The sequence below is a fragment of the Vigna unguiculata genome, chromosome 9, assembly GCF_037176805.1.
Source record: "Vigna unguiculata cultivar grain cowpea cultivar isolate G323 ecotype 2 chromosome 9, ASM3717680v1, whole genome shotgun sequence".
Lineage (NCBI taxonomy): Eukaryota > Viridiplantae > Streptophyta > Magnoliopsida > Fabales > Fabaceae > Vigna > Vigna unguiculata.
In genome coordinates this window covers 34,359,907-34,381,601 of record NC_140800.1, presented here as the reverse complement: position 1 = coordinate 34,381,601, position 21,695 = coordinate 34,359,907, and the positions used below count along the sequence as shown (strand labels likewise).

Sequence of the window (21,695 nt, the reverse complement as noted above, 5' to 3'; positions counted from 1 at the left end):
GGTCCTCATTTTCTTAAAAATGACTCAATTTGGTCCTCACCGTTAACTTTGACCAGACAGTGTTAAAGTCAACGCCACGTGTCAATTTCTGGTTTTTTTGATTATTTTTATATATATATATATTTTTTTTTATTTTTTAAATTTTTTTTTATTTTGACACGTGTCACTTCACAATCGTGCCATGTGTCAAAAATTGACACTAAATTTACTTTTTTATAAATTTTATGGTGATATTCTTATTAAAATTAACGTTTTTATTAAATATTTTAAATTAACTTTAAATTCTACACAAAACATTAGACTTTGATTTTGTTTTGAACTTGAAATTTAGTTCCTAAATTTATGTGTGACAAGTTATTTGACTTTTAATCTTTACCAAGTTTGTATAATATGATACACTTGATGCCTTTATATATGATGACAAAATTGTTAATTTTTAAAATTAAGTTTGGGGTTTAACTTTGTTTAATAATAAAACTAAAAAAAAATTATTTAAAAATATTTCTATAAATATTTAATAAAAATTTCAATTTTATTAAGAATATCATCATAAGTTGTATACAAAGATTAAATTGAGTCTCAATCTAAGGAGAGACAATATTGCTTCATTTTTTACAAAAATTGGGACTAAATTGAAACTAAAAATAAATATAGGAACCAAATTGAGTCACTTTGACACGTGGCACAACGGTGAAATGACACGTGTCAAAAATAAAAAATAAAAAAAATAAAAAAATAAAAAAAAATATTAAAAAAATTCAAAAAAACTAGAAATTGACACATGGCATTGACCTTAACCCCGTCTGGTCAAAGTTAACGGTGAGAACCAAATTGAGTCATTTTGAAGAAAATGAGGACCAAATTGAGACAATGAAAAACGCGATGACCAAAATGAAATTTTATGACAAATAAAAAGACCAAAAGGGTAATTTAACCTAAATTAAAAGGAGAAATGATACTATGACTCCATTTTTTTCACTCTCATCTTTTATTTCCTAACATGATTTAGTGTGGATAATTGATTAATGTGCCACTATCTTTTTTTTTTTTAAAGAATCAATGATTCACACTAAACCACATCAGAAAATAAGATATGAAAGTGAAAAATGAGAATCATAATATTATTTTTCAAGTAGAAAACATAAATACATGTGTTCTTGTCATGCATGATAAATACACATATAAAAAAATTAAAATAAATTATTTTATTTTAATATTAGTATTTTATTGATTTTAATGTTAATATAAAAATAAAATAATGTATTATTCCTTTATTCTTTTATTCTGAATGTGATATACTGAACCCCGCTAGAAGTCAAGTTTCTTACAGGTAGACAATGACCAAAACGATTTTAGTATCACTATATATAGAAATTATTATAAAAATGATATTATCATAATCTAACTAACAATCTAGAGCTTAAAATTCGATTTACGTTAAAAATATTATTTATTGTAATAATCTTGGTGAAGTTAAAAATAAAGCATTAAAGAAGATGTTCCAGACTCTGCGTGGGCATTGCAGAGAAACGAAGGCGCAGAAAAAGAAGAAATGATGATAATTTATGCAACAAATCATGTGATATGAATAAGACTTTGTCTCCTACCACCTTGGAACTGCCCACATGCATCATTTCCACCCTTATTCTTGCACCGATCCTTTTAATTACAATCTCTTCAAAATGTTTTCTTTTACTCAATATATTTTAATTGTACCCTATTTTTAAAACGTCAATTTAACTCTTTTAATAATAATGCACCATTTATGTTTCATTACATTAAATCCATTTATCTTATTAATGCAAATTGACATAATATCAGTTTGATATGGCATACTGTTCTATAATTAATTGGCCTTGCTAACCAACCAATTTTCCTTGCAATCAGATAGAATTTTTCAAAAACATAATTAATGCAATTAATGAATAAAAGTGCGATTTTATAATAGTAAAACTTAGGTTGCCATTTGCAATATACAATCAATTTAAAGAAAGTTCTATTGCACCTGGATCCATGTGACGTTTAAAAAATGTTTATATATATGAATTGTGATAAAGACGAATACACTATTTAAGTGAGAAGAATCAAATTTTTGTAACAAAACTATTAAAGTTTGTAGCCAGCTGCATGTGCATGTTCCCTTAATTCAAAACTATTGAATGAAAAGGATAGTATAATATAGTGTATTTAACTTCTCATTTTAATTAACTTGTTCAATAATCGAATAATAATTTGTTTATTAACGTAGAACTATTTAATTTCTTATTATCTTATACTGTTCCAGTTCTTTTAGTGGTGGGTTTCTTAACAAAAAAATAAAAATGTTCTTTTTTATCTATCATTATTTAAATTTCAAGATAGTATTTTTTTTTTTTTTTTGAAGTTATATCCTTGACTTGGTTCTTTTTTAGAAGAAAAAAAACTTAATTATGATTGCATAAAAGAAACAACTGTAATGAAAGTAATGCAGTGCAGTGTGAAGTGATGAAAGTTCTGTGAACTCACAAATGTGTTAATCATTCATTCTCTTTGAAACTTATTTGTGGCTGTATGAAGTACATGGAAGAGGAAGTAGCAGGTTAGTCTAGCATGTTACACTAACTCACCACAAAATAAAGTGTCCACTTGTTTTGTATGATTGTTTGAATGTTAAATGTTTTGTATGATTGTTAAATGTAAAATGTCATTACTGAAAAGGATGGACAAGTATATTTTCTTTTCAAATGTATAGGTCTTATCATACACCATGGAGACCTAATGTTGAGGAATCATTGTATATATCTTTTTATATATTTTTATATATGGATCGGAGTATTTCAAGTGCTTTAGTATATAAATATATAAATATGTTTTATTTATAAAAAAAATATTGAAATAAAAAACTATAAAAATATATAAATGATAACTCACTTAAAATTGAATTAAAAATTAAAAATTTTCTTTTATTTGAGTGAAAAAACCTTAGATGACTATTAGAAACAAACATAAAGTAATAGTGTTCATAAGTTATTTGAAACAATGTTTTAACTTAATAAATTATAATATTTTATCTTTAATGGATATTGTTCCTGCCAAAAAATAAACGTTTTTTTTTTCAAAGACAAAAATACGAAGAATTTTTTTGACCTTAAGTGAAGTAGAGAATACTAAGGTTAAAATAGTTTTGTCCTTTGACTAAAGAAGTTAGCATTTTTATTTATAAGTAAAAAATTATAAAGTCGTTTTACAATCTCAAAAATCTTGAAAATATTTTAGTTTTACAAAGATAAAAAGTAATAAAATTATCAATTATCAAATTATCAAAGATAAAAAAACGAAGAACTTTCTTGACCTTAAGTGAAGTAGAGAACACTAAAGTCAAAATAGTTTTGTCCTTTGACCAAAGAAGTTAACAATTTTATTTATAAGTAAAGAATTATAAAGTCGTTTTACAATCTCAAAAATATTTTAGTTGTACAAGGATAAAAAATAATAAAATTATCAAATCATAACTAAATAAAAAACAAAACATTCACCACGAAGCTTGCTTGATGGCACTTGTGACTACAAATTAACAACATTACTCCGCCCACCATGGTCTATTATGAAGTCCACATAATAGCTCTCTAATTCGTCATATTCTTTACCTATAGCTCGACCTATATCCTATAAGGTTTTCTCAGCCCAGATAGATCTTTAATGAAACTCGTCATTTTACAATAAATTTTTCTTAGGTAGAGACCAAAATGACCATGTCGAGGTTGGTCCTTCCCTGGACGGTTTACAACATACTATTTTAAAAATTATTATATGAAAACTACTTACCATTTTCAATAAATTAACATTTTATTTGAAAAAATATAAGAACATTAAATTAGTCCAAAGAACTTAGGGTGTCTCTTTGGTGTACTTTTAATAGAAAGTGCTTCACTATCCTTTCACATAAATCTAATGAAAATATACATGTTGTTTTAGTTGAGAGTCAAACCACGTTCACTCTTTTGATAGAGATATACTTTTGATAGAGATATACTTTTATAGAGAAATGCCTTCTATCTACCTAAAGAGTGCGTCCTGTCTTCTGTCTCGCCCTAAATGGAATGGCTCTCTTAGTTACGCTGCGCCCCGGTCTGAGTCCCCATGCGCCAATCACTGCCCTTGTTGCTCTTAGCTTTCTTGCTCTATCTATTAGACAACCACCACTGATTCTTCTACATTCATAGAGTGATTTGCATAAAAATAAGTGGTTGATACTCTTCTTATACCATGCTTACTGAATAAAGGAATTAACCAGGTGTACTTCATGCCAAACCTGAATACCATTCTTTCAAGCATTAAGCAATTATGAAGAGACTAGGTGTCAACACCTGATCACCATCCTGTAACTACAGTATGTGGATTGAACGGTAGATCACATAGTATAGTTGTAAAATGAAGGCGGAGGTGGATGGTGGCACCAAATTTCTTCATCTCCAATTTGAGTATTAACTAAAGTATACCACATAACATGTTTTTATTATATCTACGTGGAAGGGTGCCAAAATCCCTTATTTTGAAAAGGCTTCAAAGCAACGCCCAATAACTTAAAGCACAATTTCTCCCTACGTTGGTCTTTACAAAAAGTAAACAGATATATACTCATATGAACATATTTTTGGAATGTGAATCATACCCATATTTTCGTGTTTATGGAATGTAAATCATTGACATGTATGATGTTTACATTTATTGATATAATTTTCTGTATGACGTACTAAGTTTTAATATTTTGTTCTCTCCAATAATTAAACTAATATTTAAGTAAAATATTGTTGGAATTTAGTGAGCAAATATTATTTATTATTGAAATAAATTTGATTATTAATATCGATTATGAAAATAAAATATATAATATTTTACTTTATGTTTTTTAGTTCAACCTCGATTTAAAAATTTCATATGAACCAACTTATAGAAAAGTTATCCGTGACAAAAAAGATTATATACTTTATTTTATGTCGGTAATTCAATTAATGCAGTCGATAGATTCCATATCTTATGTTCTTTTATCAGCGATTCCATATCTTATGTGGATCGCCACATGTAAATTATGATTTAATATCAACGTGTTATATAGTTATAGACCAATTAATATTTATTTTCTATTGATTACTATCACATAAAGGACAATTTATATCTTTCGCTATTTACTAACTTTACATTAAATTCCAATTTCGACGTTATAACGTAAATTTTGAATTTCTTTTAAAAAAATCATTTGGTTTTGAGTCAAACCAAAACTCGAAATAAAAAAAATAAAAAAATCAACACGATAAATTTTTTAAGTAAATTTTGTAATAAAGAAATATAATATAACATAAAAATAAAACTAAGCTAATCAAGAAAATAACTTAACTATTCTATATAAGTTCGAAGAGGAATTTGTCCCTTATTTTATATAACCTAAAGTAGAGCGAAGAAAATGACAAAGAGAAAGTTGAACAAAGGAAATTACAACTAAAGACATTTATGTCTAACCTTAAGATGTCCTAAGTAAAAAAATTATATTTAATTACAAAAATTCCACATCATATCTTTCATGTCTGATTCTTCATGTCAAACGTTAAATTGTGTAGTAAATAACTTTTTTTTTTTTTTCACTAATGTTAATATAGAGTTTGGGTTGATACAATCTTGTACATGGTGTTTTAATGTTATAGTAATAGTTTTTAGCTATCAAACCCTATCATTCTTCTTCATTTTAATTATTAGGGTATTTCCATCATCTTATATTTGTAAGTTTAAGTTTATCTTGAATAAAACTGAGTGTTTAAGAAAATATCCCATTTCTTTGGATTCGTTATGTCACTAATCAAACCATGCTCTTTGAAATTCTTTGGTGTTTTTTTTTTTTTTTAAATAAATGCAAGGTTAAACTATTTTTCATCAATTAATTTGACAGGAATTAATTAAAAACTATTTTTCCAAAACCATTGAAAATCGCTTTCTTTCGTTTTCAAATTAAGATAATTTGCTGGATCTGCTTCACAAGTTTTCAACGCGTTCCAGACCAATTCATGTATTCAAATAGTTGTCGTTAATCCCTACTTATGAAAGCGATCGAATAGAACTCTAATCTGTAAATATTAATTTTTCAATTTTAATGGAACATGATTGAAGGCTTATATGAAATCGCGTCATAACTAATAAGTCTATTGTAAAGTCTCTTAGGTTTGTTTGGATGATAGAAGAAAATGAAATGTACCCAAAGAAATAAATCAATATATTAACATGGTATTCTTGAATTCGTTTGACAAACAACCTTTTTTTGTTCGAATCATAGAATATGTTTTATCCATGGAGTCAAATTAATATGAATCAAAACTTCTTACACTAAATAAAAAAAACTCGTAATATATTATTTAAAAGTTTCTTTTTAATCATTATTTCATTATATATATATATATATATATATATATATATATATATATATATATATATATTGTCTTAAAGCATTTTTTAAGGTAATGTTATAATATATATTTATATATCCTGTGATATATATTTTTTATTATTTTCTTTATAAATGATGTTGGAAGTTCCCAGACCACTACAAATAAAATTGGTTTTATGAAATTGGTTTTATGAGATTGAGTTGGGATTAAAAACCACTTCTTAACATGTGGTATATCCGGTGATAGATTTTGACTAAAATTTTTGGAGGGACTAAAATAATATAATTATTTGATCATTAATATAATATTTCAAAAAATGACTTCTCTAACTGAACAATTTGATCATTAGTATAATGTTTCAAAATATTTAAAGAAATAAAATCTATCTTATTTTCATCTTCACGATTAGTTTCCTACTATCTATAACTTTTATGTAAAGAAAATTGTAGCATTTCATATTATCATAATTCGTTCAAGAAAACTATAGAATCTTAAGATTCATGATTCCCACACATTAACACATGTAATTCATAATAGGATACTAACCTTGAACTATGAAAGATCAAATGAGAATGCGTTCTTCACACCTTTGCTCTTCAACATCTTATTCTCAATCTATCTCTTTGTCTTTCTTTCTCTTCTTACAATCTCTTTTTTTGATAGTTTACTATGAAAAATTCCTCATGGCCATACATAGAACCTTACTTCCATTTTATAAACCAACCATCACATCGGGCCATCATAATATTTCAAATGAGTTGCATAATAGAATTAATTAGTCAATTAATTATAACATTTTAAACATTGAATCTATTATTTTATTCTTCATTAATATATATATATATATATATATATATTAAAATAATATTAAAAAATAATTTATCATAATATAATAAAAAATTGAGAGATGTAATTATTAAAAGAAAAATATGTTATAGTCAAGTCAATTAAAAATCGATTATGAAATATAATATATTATTTTTTCTTCTATATTCATGCAAAATGAATATACAAAAGGCTCATGAGAGAAAAAATAACGTTAATTATTAAACTAATATATTTCATTATCAAAGTGAGACAAGAGACAAGAAAGAAAGAGGAAAAATGAGAACAAAAATAATGAATTTGTGTTTAATTTCATTTTTTCTTAAAAAACAAAAGGAAAAAAAAGATGAAAGTGAAATATAAGTACAATTTGTGAAAAACTTAATAGACAATTAGAAAGGAAATAAAAAATATCTTAATAAATATTTGGTTTAATTACTCTTTTGACTCTTGTTTTCATTCAAAATTTTTAGGTTGGTCCTTCAATTTTTTTAGTCTCAATTTGGTTCCGATTTTTGAAAAATTGATGCAATTTGGCCGTATTCGTTAAATTTGTTGAAACAGATCAATGATTTTTTTTTTTTAAATTGAAGTTGTTAATAAACCAATTTTCTTTGTTTGTTTAATTATCATAATCCTAGTATCAGTTTTGATGAAAAATCTTTGATTTGCTTGAATAAATTAAACGAAGAGGACCCAAATTGCCTTAAGTTTTCAAAAGTCATAACCAAATTGAGACTAAAAAAAATTGGAGGACCAACTTAACATTTGTAGACGAATACAGAGACCAAAAGAGTAATTAAATCTAAATATTTTTATTTTTTATTATATTTAATTTTATGTTTTATTATCTATTAAAATTAAGACACGTAATTGAATTTTCATCAATTTCTAAAGTATACTACCTATAAATTTTAAAAAAAATTAAAAATTTTAAAATTTTCCAATATATATATAATTTAAGAAATTCAAAAGTATTTGCGGATGGGGTCATGGCTCCTCCCTACCTAGTGGTGGAACTTGGAAAAAAGATTTAGGGGTGCCAAATTAGATTTTTTTTAATTTATTATATGCAACTCCGAGAGTTTTAGATAATTGTTTTTCGTAGTTTTTAATTTTTGGATTCTTATAAAAATTTTCAAGTATGATTGATGTACATGAATAAATCTTCTTTTTGAAAAAATCAATTATTTTACTCTTTATCATAATTTTTTTAATATAAATTTACCACCTCTCACCTATTTAGGGAAAATATGAATTTGTCACCACCTAATACATAGTAGGCAAATTTATCACATGCAAGAGGAAAACATATACTTGAAAGTACAAAATAAACCAATTCAAAAGAATAAATTAATTGATCTAAAATATTCTTTAACTCATCAATTTTACTGTGTTACAGATTTATTTTAAAAAAAAGAGACAAAGATACAAAATAAAAAAATGAAAAAAAAAGAGAAAAAATATGTATGATATTTTAAGAAAAACTTAAAAATTAATATAAATAATATATAAATATATAAATAAATAATATAATAATATATAAATAAATAATTTAAATATATATAACAAATTAAATAAAAAAAATTGGGGGAGCCGTGGCTCCCTTATGTCATGTCAAAGGTCCGCTCTTGTCCCTACCCCTAAGATGATCTGCCATTGGGTATATTAAAATCATAGGTTAGAGTCTATTTAGTAGTGAAATTTTTTGTTTGTTGGATTTATTTTTTCGCTCGCTCTCAAGTTGCTATCGGACGACTTATTCACGTTCAAGATGTATATGCCTCGATATAGGGAGTGTCTTGAAAATTCCATGTCAACTAGAGACAAGACCAGTTTACAATGTATAAGTAATGCAAACCTTATCTTATAAATCAATTTTTTGGGTTTAAGTTAGACTTAAAATTCACTTCTTCTATAACAAATTACATATTTTAATAATAAACTAATGAAGAATATTAATTTTTGTTACAAACTAAGTACTTAAACTTTATAATAGATGTGGATGTGCAAAATTGAATATGGAGAGATGCTTTTAGATGAAAGTAATAGTTAGTGTGAAGTATTATTTAAAATTAGATATTTTAATAATAAACTGATGAAGAGTACTAATTTTTGTGACAACTAAGTACTTAAACTTTATAATAAATGGGAAGGTGCAAATTTGTAAATGGGGAGATGTTTTTAGATGAAAGTTAAATATGAGTATATTCATATAATCTCAATAGGAGGATAGAGTAGGATAATAATGCAGAAAGGAGTTCCATTGTTGGAGGGATATATTATTAAGGTTATAATAGATGCTGGCAATTAGTTCATGGATAATATACATGTAATGCTCACAATTCTTTATATGAATATTTGAGAAAAATATTTGAACTTAAAGAAAATTAGTAATTATATTTAAAATTATATTTTCAAAGTTATAAATAAAAAATCAAACAATTTCCTTATTTATGTATCTAATGTTAAATTATATATTAATTTAATATTTGTTTCATGTAATTTAAAAAATAATTTTAATGTAAAGATTCTAATATGATGATTATTAAAATATAAGTTATTAAAGTTATGACGATTATTTTAGATTTATTAAATTAATTCCCTCACTTCTCATTTCATAGGGGTATTATAGTATTTTACTAAAGTTTTAAAATACTAAACAAAAAGTATGATAGTTTCTTCTGAGAAGTGGTAGAGTTTTTAGGTTTCAAGAGAACTTAAAGCGTAAAGAAAAAATGACTTTGACAGGAGACAACTTTGTACTTGATAATTCTATATCATCAAGAAGCCATTACATAAAAGTAAAAGAAGGAAAAACATTGATTAAGAGAACTTTACAATGGATCCATGTAAGTTCTTAAACTTTTCTAATAATATAATTGTGAGAATCATAATTCCTAAATGTTCCTCTTCTATAATAGAGTAGTTTCTTATATTGATCAGAAAATGGAAACTAAGTAAAATAGTTTACATCTAAAACTTTTTTTTTTTCCAAAACATATATCTTCTTTTTAGAAATTTTAGATGTTTTTCTTCCCCTTTCTCCTTAGACTATAACTTAAAAGATACTTGGGTACAAACTTAGTCCGCGTATAAGAAACTTCAATTAAGTTTTTTTTTTTTCTATTTTATTTGAATTTTCAGTCTTTCTTCTCTTTGTTTGTATATGTAGACTTAGATCTGAAGTATGCATACTTAATTGAGAAATTATGATATTCGTTAGCCTGAATTTGGTGATATATATTTCTTCAATAGAACTGATTTTTTGAAAGCAATTTATAAGATCTCAAATATTTTAAACTTGTTTTCTTTTGGTTTAATTAGTTGGATGATATTTAATTTTATTTTAATGTGTCAGTTTAATCTCCGTTTTTGAAAAAGAAACTCAATTAGATCCTTTCATAAAAAAAGTGTCACATGATTTTTTTAATTTTTTTGCTACGTGTCAGGTATTCGGTGTGACATGTGGTAAGATAGTCTCACATATTAGTGTTGCTATCAAGTGTCATTATTTTTATCTTGATTTCAATTGAGTATTCACATATGTCTATTTGTTTCAATTTAGTCCACATATATGTACTTTTGATTCAATTTAGTCTCTATTTGTTTTTTTAAAATAAAAAATATTGTCTCTCTTAAAATAAAATTTATTATTTCTATAAATGTTATATTGATATTTATTATTAAAATATGATTTATAAAATTAAGTATTATATTTATATTAAAATTTAATAATAAAAATAATGAATAACAAAATACAGGTTAACAATTAAGAAAAAATGTAATATATTATAACGTTATTTTCAATAAAAAAATGAGTTATTAATAAAAAACAACTTAGGCTGTATTTTTTTTTTCTTTTTTGATACCAACACTAATGGTTAAAATTTTATTATCACCTATTTTTTACATGAATAATTTTGACATTTTTTAAATCATCAAAAATTTTATTTATAACAATTTTTAATCGTTAAAACTTCTAATTTCAACGTCCACGAACGTGTATTTATTTGAACGATTCCCTTACAATTATTTTGCCGTTCAGTATGGCGAAACAGTACATGCGGAAACGAAAACAGGAACAGATCTAAATTTAGTAGAGAGAAACTATGCAGCTAACCTTCTTTGGTTTCGCTTATATTTTTATTTTTGAAAATAATACATACGGATACATTTTTTATTTTTATTATTTTCTTTAAAAATGTTTGAAGTTAAAGAATAACATCTTACTTAAGTATTGTGTTAAAAAAACACTTTTCATATACTTAAGATATTTGTCCAACGGCAACACTAATATGAAAGGACATAAGTACAGAAAGAGGGTATCCTATAAAGCAGTGTCTCTGTTGTGAACTTTGAATCAGTACGACATTCACTGCCAAAAGCAAGAACCACACACCAAACAATACAACCTACACTTCAAAAGTACAACATCTGTTTATCCAATGTCTTAACTTAAAACAGACATTATGGGTACATATATTTAAATATTTTACCAAAAAGCTCTACGATTCTTGAACTTCGACTTAAAAAAGTTTATAAACCACAAAATACAAAGTTAAATATGATTTTAAGTAGGTTAATTTGACATAAATTAAAAATTTATTTTTATTCAAATTTTTTTATATATTTTAATTCTTAAATTTTAAAAATAAATAAATAAAATTATTTTTTACTTAATTATATTAAAATTTTTGACATGTTAAATGGATTTTCTAATTAATATTAAATAAAAAATTATCAAAATAACAATATAAATAATTTAAATGTTAGTATAAAATATATTTAGTTAAATTAAAATAATTTTATTTATTTATTTATTTTTAAAATTTGAAACAAAATATATCAAAATTTAAAAAAAAATCATTCTAAAAACATATTTTAAAAAAAATCGTTGATTCTACTATTTAGTTCAAAGATTAAATGTAGAAGATGCAGTGTTCTATGGATTGAGATTAAAATGTTTTTTTAAGAATAAAACTATAACCTAGTTTGAAGTTGTAAAACGAAAAATACGTGACATGTGTGGTAGTCAAAAGAGTCTGATGATTTGTGGTTCCTTGGGCCCACGCAGCTTTTGTCGGTGACTCCTCACGCGCTTTTGGTTTTCCTGTTTTCATTTAAATTATTTATATCTACTGTTGGTGAAGTTCCACTTACTTTTTTCACACATTACTTATTTCATCACAATAGCTTCATCATTAGGCATTAACCGAATAACTACCACAACAAACACTTCTTTTTTTTGCAGCTTTTTCCTATACTTTTGTTAATCGTTAATTAACAGTATAAAATAAATTTCAAATTAAATTTTTAAATATTTATTTTAATCAATATATAAAACATGCATATTTTACGAAGAAATGTACTCTATAAACAAAACCATTAAAATATTTACTTTTTTTTCTTTAATTACCTTTTGGACAGACAATGAAGATGGTAGAGATAAGATACCATTATTTTACGAAGAATTTTTTTGAAATCAGATAAAACTATTAAAGACAAAATAATATCTAAGTATTTAATATGGTTACATGTTTAAATTTTAAATTCGTAATCATTAATTAAGATAATTTGAAGTTGGATAAGCCGGATTAGTATGTGTACGCATACATACTTTCTTTAATAAATTAATGACACTTTCTTTCAAATAAAGACAGCTTATATGAAACAATCGATTCGCTGTCCCTTAAATATGAGGCCCGGTTCATATATTCACCAATGAACCACACAAAAACAAAACACAATAAATGCTATGAAAATTTTGGTTAAGTTGCTATCATATTAGTAAGAACGAAGAAACTCAAATTTATTTTCAATTTTTTTTTGAAGAATTGAGTATTAGAAGTAGGCTAAACGAGTTATGAGTGAATTTTAAGTCTAACTCAACTCTAAAAAATCGATTTGGAAGATGAGGTTTGCATCCTACTTATATACTATAAAATTGTCTTATCTATAGTTCATGTGGGTCTTTCGATATCGGGTGAAACTCAAAATTAAAGAAAAAATTTGCAATAATTTGATAGAAAAGAGGAAATGAGAAGCAATTTTGACTAAGGCAAAAATTGGGCCCTTAGGAAGAAAAGTGAGAGATAAGAAGGAAAAAGAAGGCACCATTTCGGAATTATTACGTTAATTAGTAAGTGCAAAGCTGAGGTATGAAGGAACATAAGAAAAGGTTTGAAGGAAGAAAGGAACAATTGAAAAGCGAAAAAGTGATAGGGTTCTTAATGGAGACTACTAACCAAACAACCTATAAATCATCACATCCCATCACTCTCCATTATCTTATCCATTAATGCTATTATTATCACTCTAATTACATTTTCTTTTGGAGTGAATATTAGTATTTTAAATGCTTCTACATTAAATGTTCACTTGTGCTTTATTGCAAAAACATAGTAGTCATACACATAAAATTTAATATACTTCAATGTCACTCATTGAATGATCTTTTTTTTTTCAATATTTTTTTAAAAAAATTATAAGTTAAATTTATTTATATTTTTTTAAAAAACTTCAAACATATCATAAATTTTCCGTATATAAGTAAATCAATTGAATAAAAATGAAAGTTCAAATCATTTTAGCTGTTTCACGTTAAAGAGATTATAAGATGTTGATAAAGTTTCAGTTCAAATGATTTTAAGCAATCTCTACATTTATGTAATAAACCGTGCCATTTGTGCTTGGTTTTTAATCTGACTTTTATTTCATGTCTAATCATAAGAAACAAGAAGAGACTAAAACGTAGTAATATAAAATAAAATACATAGATTACGCCATGTTAGAATTCTTAGGATACTTCATATATATACAATATTGTTTTGTTGTTGAGCAACTCTGTTTTTCCTTCATTGCATATAGTGTTTAAGTGAGATTTGTTTATTCACTGCTACAATAGCACCCTACCAACTATGGAAAAATAAAAAAAGTATTTATATATGTTATGATAAAATAAAATATAATGTTTGCTTGCAATGGGTTTCTCGTCATGAGTACTTTTAACAGAGAAAGACATAAGAAAAAAAAATTAATAAGTTAAAATTACTTTGCATGTTAATTGACAATATTTTAAAGTAATTATAATAAAGAACTTCTAATTATTGTTGTTTGATATATAAACTAATTTTATTTTATGAAAAAATTATTTCATTAGAAATCAAACTCTTTAATTATAAAAATTTAGCTATTATTGTAGATTGTTTTTTTCCATTTAATTGATACATCCTAAATCACTTTCCCTTGTCTAATTTCTGTTTCAAAATGTTAATTCCATCCATTTTGTCTCTTTTCCCTTGTATATATCACACTTTCTGATATCAAAACCTAAACTTTTTTTTTTTTTTTTTTCTGTAAAGCTCTCTCTGTCGTCACGTTTCAATCGCAAAACTCACTCCGTATCTTTCTTTCTACCAACTTCCTTTCTCAATAACTAACAATAGTGTTTCTCCGACAATGTTTATTCCAAATTTAAATGAAATAACATGATATGGTGCAATAAAATAGGTAACTTTAGTTCACTGTCACTGTAAAATTCTTTTACATTCACAACAATACATGACCATTAAACTAGGAAAGGAATGCTAAAAGAACATATCTTAACTCAAATTCACAAAAACCGAAAAAACTGTGTACCATTAGGAATCTAAAAAAAGAACAAAGTTGAAAAAAAACGAAAAAACAAGGGGAAAACATAGATTTCAATTAAAATATATATATCAGTGTTATAAATTTGTGATTTGTGGATTTTAACGCGAAGGGATAAAGCTGTGTGTATGGATGGATATTCTATTTTTTTCCTAACTCGAAAGTAACTCACCACCGTCTGCAAATATGTCACCCACAATATTGTAATATTTTTAGTATATTTTAATATAAATACTTATAAATATAAAATAGTAATTATGATAATATTAAATTAAAAATTTGCAGAAAGCAGAAAGAGCATATTAAATTATGCAGAAAACTGGGTGAAAAAAGATTAGGTCGGAAAAGATAGGATTGGATCGTAAGAGAATTCCCTGAACAGTTAAGATCATGACATCGTGAAGCAGCATATATGTATGCATGATTGATTTAGAGGACTGAGTCAGCCATCTATTAAAATACAAACACTAGGTCATCAAAAACGTCTATAATAAACTTTATACTAAACCTTTCAATTACTTTTTTTTAATCAATACTATTACATTATTAAAGTCTTCAAGTATGACATTTAACTGTATCGTCTCATATTTGATATATAAAAATTTGTATTAACTAATAAATGTCATCATTCTAATTAATGATATTTATATTATTTGTTCTATTAATCCCCCGACACCTGATAATCAAGATTTGTTGTTGAGATTAACATGTAGACTTCACAGATTTAAGATGGTGACTAGTTTTGACGTTGATTTTGAAGCAGCACATGAAAAAGGTACCTATGTTCGGATCGATCATTGAAGTAAGAATAGAGAATAAGTGGATAATTAAGATATAGTGAGATTGAATGTTACGAAAGGATTAGAAAATGAAAAGTGTGGAATAGATAGATAGATATAGCTATTGACCTTCTCTGTACTCAATTATTTTGAGACATGGTTGGATGCCGTCTATTTATTTCCTCGGTTTCTTACATCATGTATCCTTCTAAACGGGGATGTACTTTAATCCCTGCTTTAAAGTTTCAACGAAGCTAATCGAAATCTGTGGATTCTTATGTCATAGTTATCAAATTCAGGTTAATAATTATGAAAGCAATAATAGAAAAGAGAGGCAGTGTTATACACATTGTTGAGTGGGCTTGGCTTAGTAGCGGCCAGCTAATTCCCTCAGACATCGACTTCACACCAACCAACCCCTTCACACACTCACTTCTCACAACTAGTAACTAAGCACCGTCATTTATATAAAGGACCACTCCTTGCGTACCCTTCACCACACTCTACACCTCTTTTTTTCTCCCTCTTAACACACAAACACACATCTTATGGTAATGGACTACGGAAGACTGGGACCCTCTCAGCCCATCAATCCAAGATCTTCCGGGAAGAAGAAAATCGCCTTGCTGTCACTCTTTGGAGTCATACTCATAGCAGCATCGGCGGTTACGGCCGTTGCGCTACTCTCTCAAACCAGAACAACAACGGATCGTTCAAGGCTTCGTGGAAAGCCTACGCAAGCCATTTCACGCACGTGCAGTAAAACGCGATTTCAGACTGTTTGCGTCAATTCGCTGCTCGACTTTCCCGGATCCCAGGCCGCATCGGAGAAGGACCTCCTTCACATTTCCTTCAATGTCACGCTGCAGCACTTCTCAAAGGCGCTCTACACTTCGGCTGCAATTTCCTACGCCACCATGGATCCCCGCGTTCGTGCCGCTTACGACGATTGTCTCGAACTCCTTGACGATTCTGTTGACGCGCTTGCGCGCTCCCTCAGCACTGTCTCCCTTGGTGCTGTTGGCTCCGCCAGCGAAGATGTACTCACATGGCTCAGCGCTGCGCTCACCAACCAGGACACCTGTGCGGAGGGCTTTGCCGACGCCGCCGGTCCGGTGAAGGACCAGATGAACAACAACCTCAAGGACTTGTCGGAGCTCGTCAGCAATTGCCTCGCCATTTTCTCTGCTGCGGCCAACGGCGACGACTTTGCCGGCGTTCCCATTCAGAACAGGAGACGGTTGATGACAATGCGAGCTGATAATTTCCCCAGATGGTTGAATCGACGAGATAGAAGATTACTGACCTTGCCTCTGTCCGCGATACAAGCCGATATTGTGGTTTCCAAGGACGGTAACGGAACCGTTAAGACCATCGCCGATGCCATTAAGAAGGTCCCGGAATACAGTTCACGCCGCTTCATTATCTACGTCAGGGCAGGAAGGTAAAATTTCTGAGACCAAACTAACAAAAATATAACTATTTTAATTTTATTTTACTCTCCTGATTCTTTTTAACCATGTAACTAGTTAACCATCACTTTTTTAATTATTGTTGTTTCCATGTTTTGCTGTACTGAGTGACTGTTTAAGAGGTCTGTGAACCGTGCACTGTGGGTTGTGGGGGTGATTGCGTGGTGGACTTGTTGGTATCGAATCATCATGCTTGGACCGGGCACTGTGGTCACGTGAACAAATTTTAGCAATAATATTTTTATTTTTCATTTTCTTCCCTCTCTTGCACTGATAAAAAAAGGTGTGCTGACAACATTGTTTGGTGTAAATATGAAATATTTGTCATCATAATGACTTGCATGTGGTGTAGGACAACGTAGTATTTACTAATGTCCCGATGCCACCATCCCCATTTATTGATCTTGACATATTAACGGTAAAAGTGCGTTAAAAATACAGTATTAATTAAACAGAGGAGATTAAAAATGATTAAATAGTCTTTTTAAGGCAAATAATTATTAAATTGTTAGTGATGTGGTAATGTTTTTAAAAAGCTGCATGTGCATGAATATTAACGGTGTTGATTTTATGAGAACATGTATATATGATAGAAGATGTTTGGTGATGGTAGTTGAGGAGGTTACGAAAGAGAAATTCTAATATTTTTTGGTTTGGTGATACAAATTTCAGGTATGAAGAAGAGAATTTAAAGTTGGGGAGGAAGAAAACAAATGTGATGTTCATAGGAGATGGTAAGGGCAAAACCGTCATCACAGGAGGAAAAAATTATTATAACAACCTCACCACGTTCCACACGGCATCCTTTGGTAAATGCCTCTTCTTTGTCCTCTCCCCAGTGCTTATTACTATGATTTTCTCAGTTTAATCTTTACTTACTGTATTTTATAATTTTTCAAAATTTAAATCAAAGCTAAAAAATAGTCATAAATAGTATCAACACATTTTAATCAGTCGCATAAAGATTGCAAAAGTAAAAATTGATAAAATAGGGTGTTTAAGAGAGAGAAAAGAGGAAAAGAAAAGGTCAAAAAGAAGGAGATGATGAGGAAAACTAGTACATGTGTTGCACGTGGCCTGCTATTCTTGGTTTGCATATTTAAGATTCCTTGCCGTTTAATAGTTTGTCTACTGAGTGAGCCTTGGATCTCCACCACCGATGATTATATTGTTTTGTTTTACTTGTTATTATAACCAAAGTCAATGTTTAAGAGAATGAAGTTACATATATACCCAATTTCTAAGGTCATAATATTTTTCCTGTTACTTCCCTCGCATTTATGCCTAAACAAAAAAGACACACTTTTTTTCTTTCACATTCTGAGAAAGATGTTTTTCATCCAGTTTAGTCAAAGGTTTGAACTTTCAAACCTTGAAGTTTCCCTTTCCTTAATGTAAAATGTCTTTTTTTTCCTATTTGTATCAAAATCTCTACGCTTTAATATAGTATAGTTTAGTTGTTCTTTTGTTTCTTGAGTCTTAGTATTACATCATAACCAAAACTTACGGATTTAAAAATAAAACAACAAAATAGCATTTGAAGTTTGATCGACGTCAGCATATCAGTGCTTGGTCGCTTGCATTATATATTGCTGATTATATAATGCGCTTTGTGTACGTCTAATTCCTATCTTTAGATAAACTTTGAAAGGCATGTTTCTCGTATTCCTTTTCATTTTGCATTTCCATGAGTAGTTGTAAAAGTGACATTTTATTTTTTGTTTTTGGAAATTTTGTATTAAAATTGAAAAAGATGTAATTATGTCGTCTTCATGATTTTCTGTAAAATTAATATTTTCTAAATTATTTAATGAGAAGACATTTGAAATTTATTAATGATCAGAAAACAACACTTTTTTTACGTTTCATTGTTTTCTAATGCTGGCATAAGAAACAAGAGAGAAAAAAAAATAGCAAATTGGGATCCTCTGGCTTCACGCATCTTGACCTCATAAACCATAGTACTCCTAAATATTAATCTTATCCTCTAACGAAAGGCACCAGATTAAAGTGGAGAAATCAAATTATTGTTAGTGGGTCATGCAATGCTTGAGAAATTGATAAACAAGGTCACATTGTGTCCAACAGCGACAGAATATTCAAAATGATTAAATACAAGACCACTGGTTCACAACCAACATTAATTCAAATCAACCACCAACACAATAAAGTTTTCACCTTATTTTTACTAACAACAATAGTAAAATGTTGATGTTGTGGTGCAGCTGCTAGCGGTTCTGGTTTCATCGCCAAGGACATGACATTCGAAAACTATGCCGGACCGGAGAAGCACCAAGCTGTGGCTCTCCGTATCGGAGCAGATCACGCCGTGGTGTACCGTTGCAACGTTATCGGATACCAAGACACCATGTATGTCCATTCTAACCGTCAATTTTTCCGCGAATGTGACATTTATGGGACTGTCGATTTCATATTCGGCAATGCCGCCGTGGTCTTCCAGAATTGTAGTCTTTGGGCCCGCAAGCCCATGGCACAACAAAAGAACACTATTACGGCCCAAAATCGCAAAGACCCAAATCAGAACACAGGCATTTCCATCCACAACTGTCGGATCCTTGCCGCATCGGATCTAGAAGCATCCAAGGGTAGTTATCCAACTTATTTGGGTCGTCCATGGAAACTTTATGCTAGAACGGTATACATGTTATCTTACATAGGAGATCATGTGCACCCACGTGGATGGCTGGAGTGGAATATATCGTCGTTTGCTTTAGACACGTTGTATTATGGTGAATACATGAATTTTGGACCGAGTGCAGCTTTGGGACAACGAGTGAAATGGTCTGGATACCGGGTCATCAATTCCACCGATGAAGCTTCTAAATTCACGGTAGCACAATTCATATCAGGCTCCTCGTGGTTACCATCTACTGGAGTTTCATTCCTTGCTGGGTTATCAACTTAAAATAATGTTACACGGTTACTGTTTGACACTTTTTATCATTGGTCCAAAGTTTATACTAAATCAATTTGCCAATATAATTTTATAGATCTTTATGACTGTACTGAAATATAATATAGTTTTTATTTTTTTAACCTGATGATAATAAAGATCATAATGTAAAGAGTGTTTTGATGTAATATATAATTTTTTTTCACACCTCATTCTATGTTAGAGCTGTTATAATTGTTTGCTACAGCATTTTAATTTCACCGACAGAAAAATTGATGATAAAACTTACCGACAGAAAATAAAGGTAGGATAGGACTCCGTTTATATTCGCAATGTGACGTGTGAGTAACGCTTTATCATTGTTATATAATTCATTTATAGTCTTCCTCAAATAAGCAAAAAGAGAAAAGAAAAATAGAAAGACGAACATACTATAATAGAAAAATAATAATAATAATAATTATGGTTGCTCTACCTATCAAAATTATCAAAATTATAAATAAAATTTAGTATTCTATTATGGTTTATGTATCTTAAATTTATAATCTCCTCATACAATGTTTTTCCCAAATTAAGTTTTATCCAAATTAGTATGAACCCTAATTATAATTTTAGAAATTCTGTTATTAAATTGGCATGAACCTTAATTATATTTTTACCCAAATTAGTACAATCCAAATTAGTACAACCCTAAATTATGAAATTTAATGATTTTTATGTTTTCTGTTGCATATGGTAAAATTTATAGATATATCTTAGGTTGTATTACAAATTCCTTTGTAGATAATGAATTAATTGGATAACCTTGAATTGGAATAGAAATTAAAATATCATTGTCGCGTGAATTCAATGAATTAGAAATATTAGAAATTAAAAAATGCGTGAATTCAATGAATTAGAAATATTAGAAATTGAAAAGTGCATACGTAAATCACTATATGAAAATGATTTAAGCAGGAAAAATAAAGAGTTTTTTATTTAACTAAAAAAATTTATATAGAAAAAAATTAAATTTGACACCCCTAAAATTTTTATTCAAGTTCTGCCACTGAAGGTGACCTTGCGACATTGACTCACATAGATAAATACTTATAATGGGATCATTATTTGATAATGTATATTCATTTCAATTATATTATTTTTATTATTTTTAATTTTTCTCAATTTCTTAATACTAATCACTACAAGTTTTACTTGTTTTATTGTCTGTCATGTCTTTAATTAATTAAATTAAATTTAAACATTAAATTATTTAAATAAATATAAACATAATAGAATAAAAATTAAAATAAAAACACAAAAGAAGTTGAAGTCTATTTGACTTATAAGACTTCATCTTTTAAATTAGTATGGACCCGTACGACTTCATCTTATATGGTAATATTTTCAAAATCATTGCCCGAGGGCCGCACCAGACCCGTAATTTATGTATTTACCATAGTAGAACGTGTCTAAACTAAACTACGATGTGTTCCACTCCAATCACCTATGTAGATGCACAATGGCGGAACTTAGACCAAAATTTTAAGGGGTCCAAATTATATTTTTTATATTAAAAAAAATTATTTTTTCACATTATTTTCTCTATTCAAAACAAGCACATACGATAATAGAATCCAAAAAATGTGATAATAATATC

General features: G+C 28.0%; 1 protein-coding gene across 1 annotated transcript; it reads left to right on the top strand.

Moving 5' to 3' along the window:
• The first annotated feature begins 16,141 nt into the window (after window positions 1-16,141).
• On the top strand, window positions 16,142-20,263 carry LOC114163815 (putative pectinesterase/pectinesterase inhibitor 61). The gene is made up of 3 exons (XM_028048164.2): window positions 16,142-17,114; window positions 17,815-17,951; window positions 19,368-20,263. Exons 1-3 carry the CDS (start codon window positions 16,219-16,221, stop codon window positions 20,066-20,068), a joined length of 1,734 nt encoding a protein of 577 aa, XP_027903965.1. The 5' UTR covers window positions 16,142-16,218; the 3' UTR covers window positions 20,069-20,263.
• The last annotated feature ends 1,432 nt before the right edge of the window (window positions 20,264-21,695 follow it).

Bases quoted from the DNA above. Each gene is read 5' to 3' on its own strand.
- LOC114163815 (XM_028048164.2), top strand. From the start codon at position 16,219: ATGGTAATGGACTACGGAAGACTGGGACCCTCTCAGCCCATCAATCCA. The intron at 17,115-17,814 runs GTAAAATTTCTG...TACAAATTTCAG, and splicing joins ATCTACGTCAGGGCAGGAAG to GTATGAAGAAGAGAATTTAA. The intron at 17,952-19,367 runs GTAAATGCCTCT...GTTGTGGTGCAG, and splicing joins GTTCCACACGGCATCCTTTG to CTGCTAGCGGTTCTGGTTTC.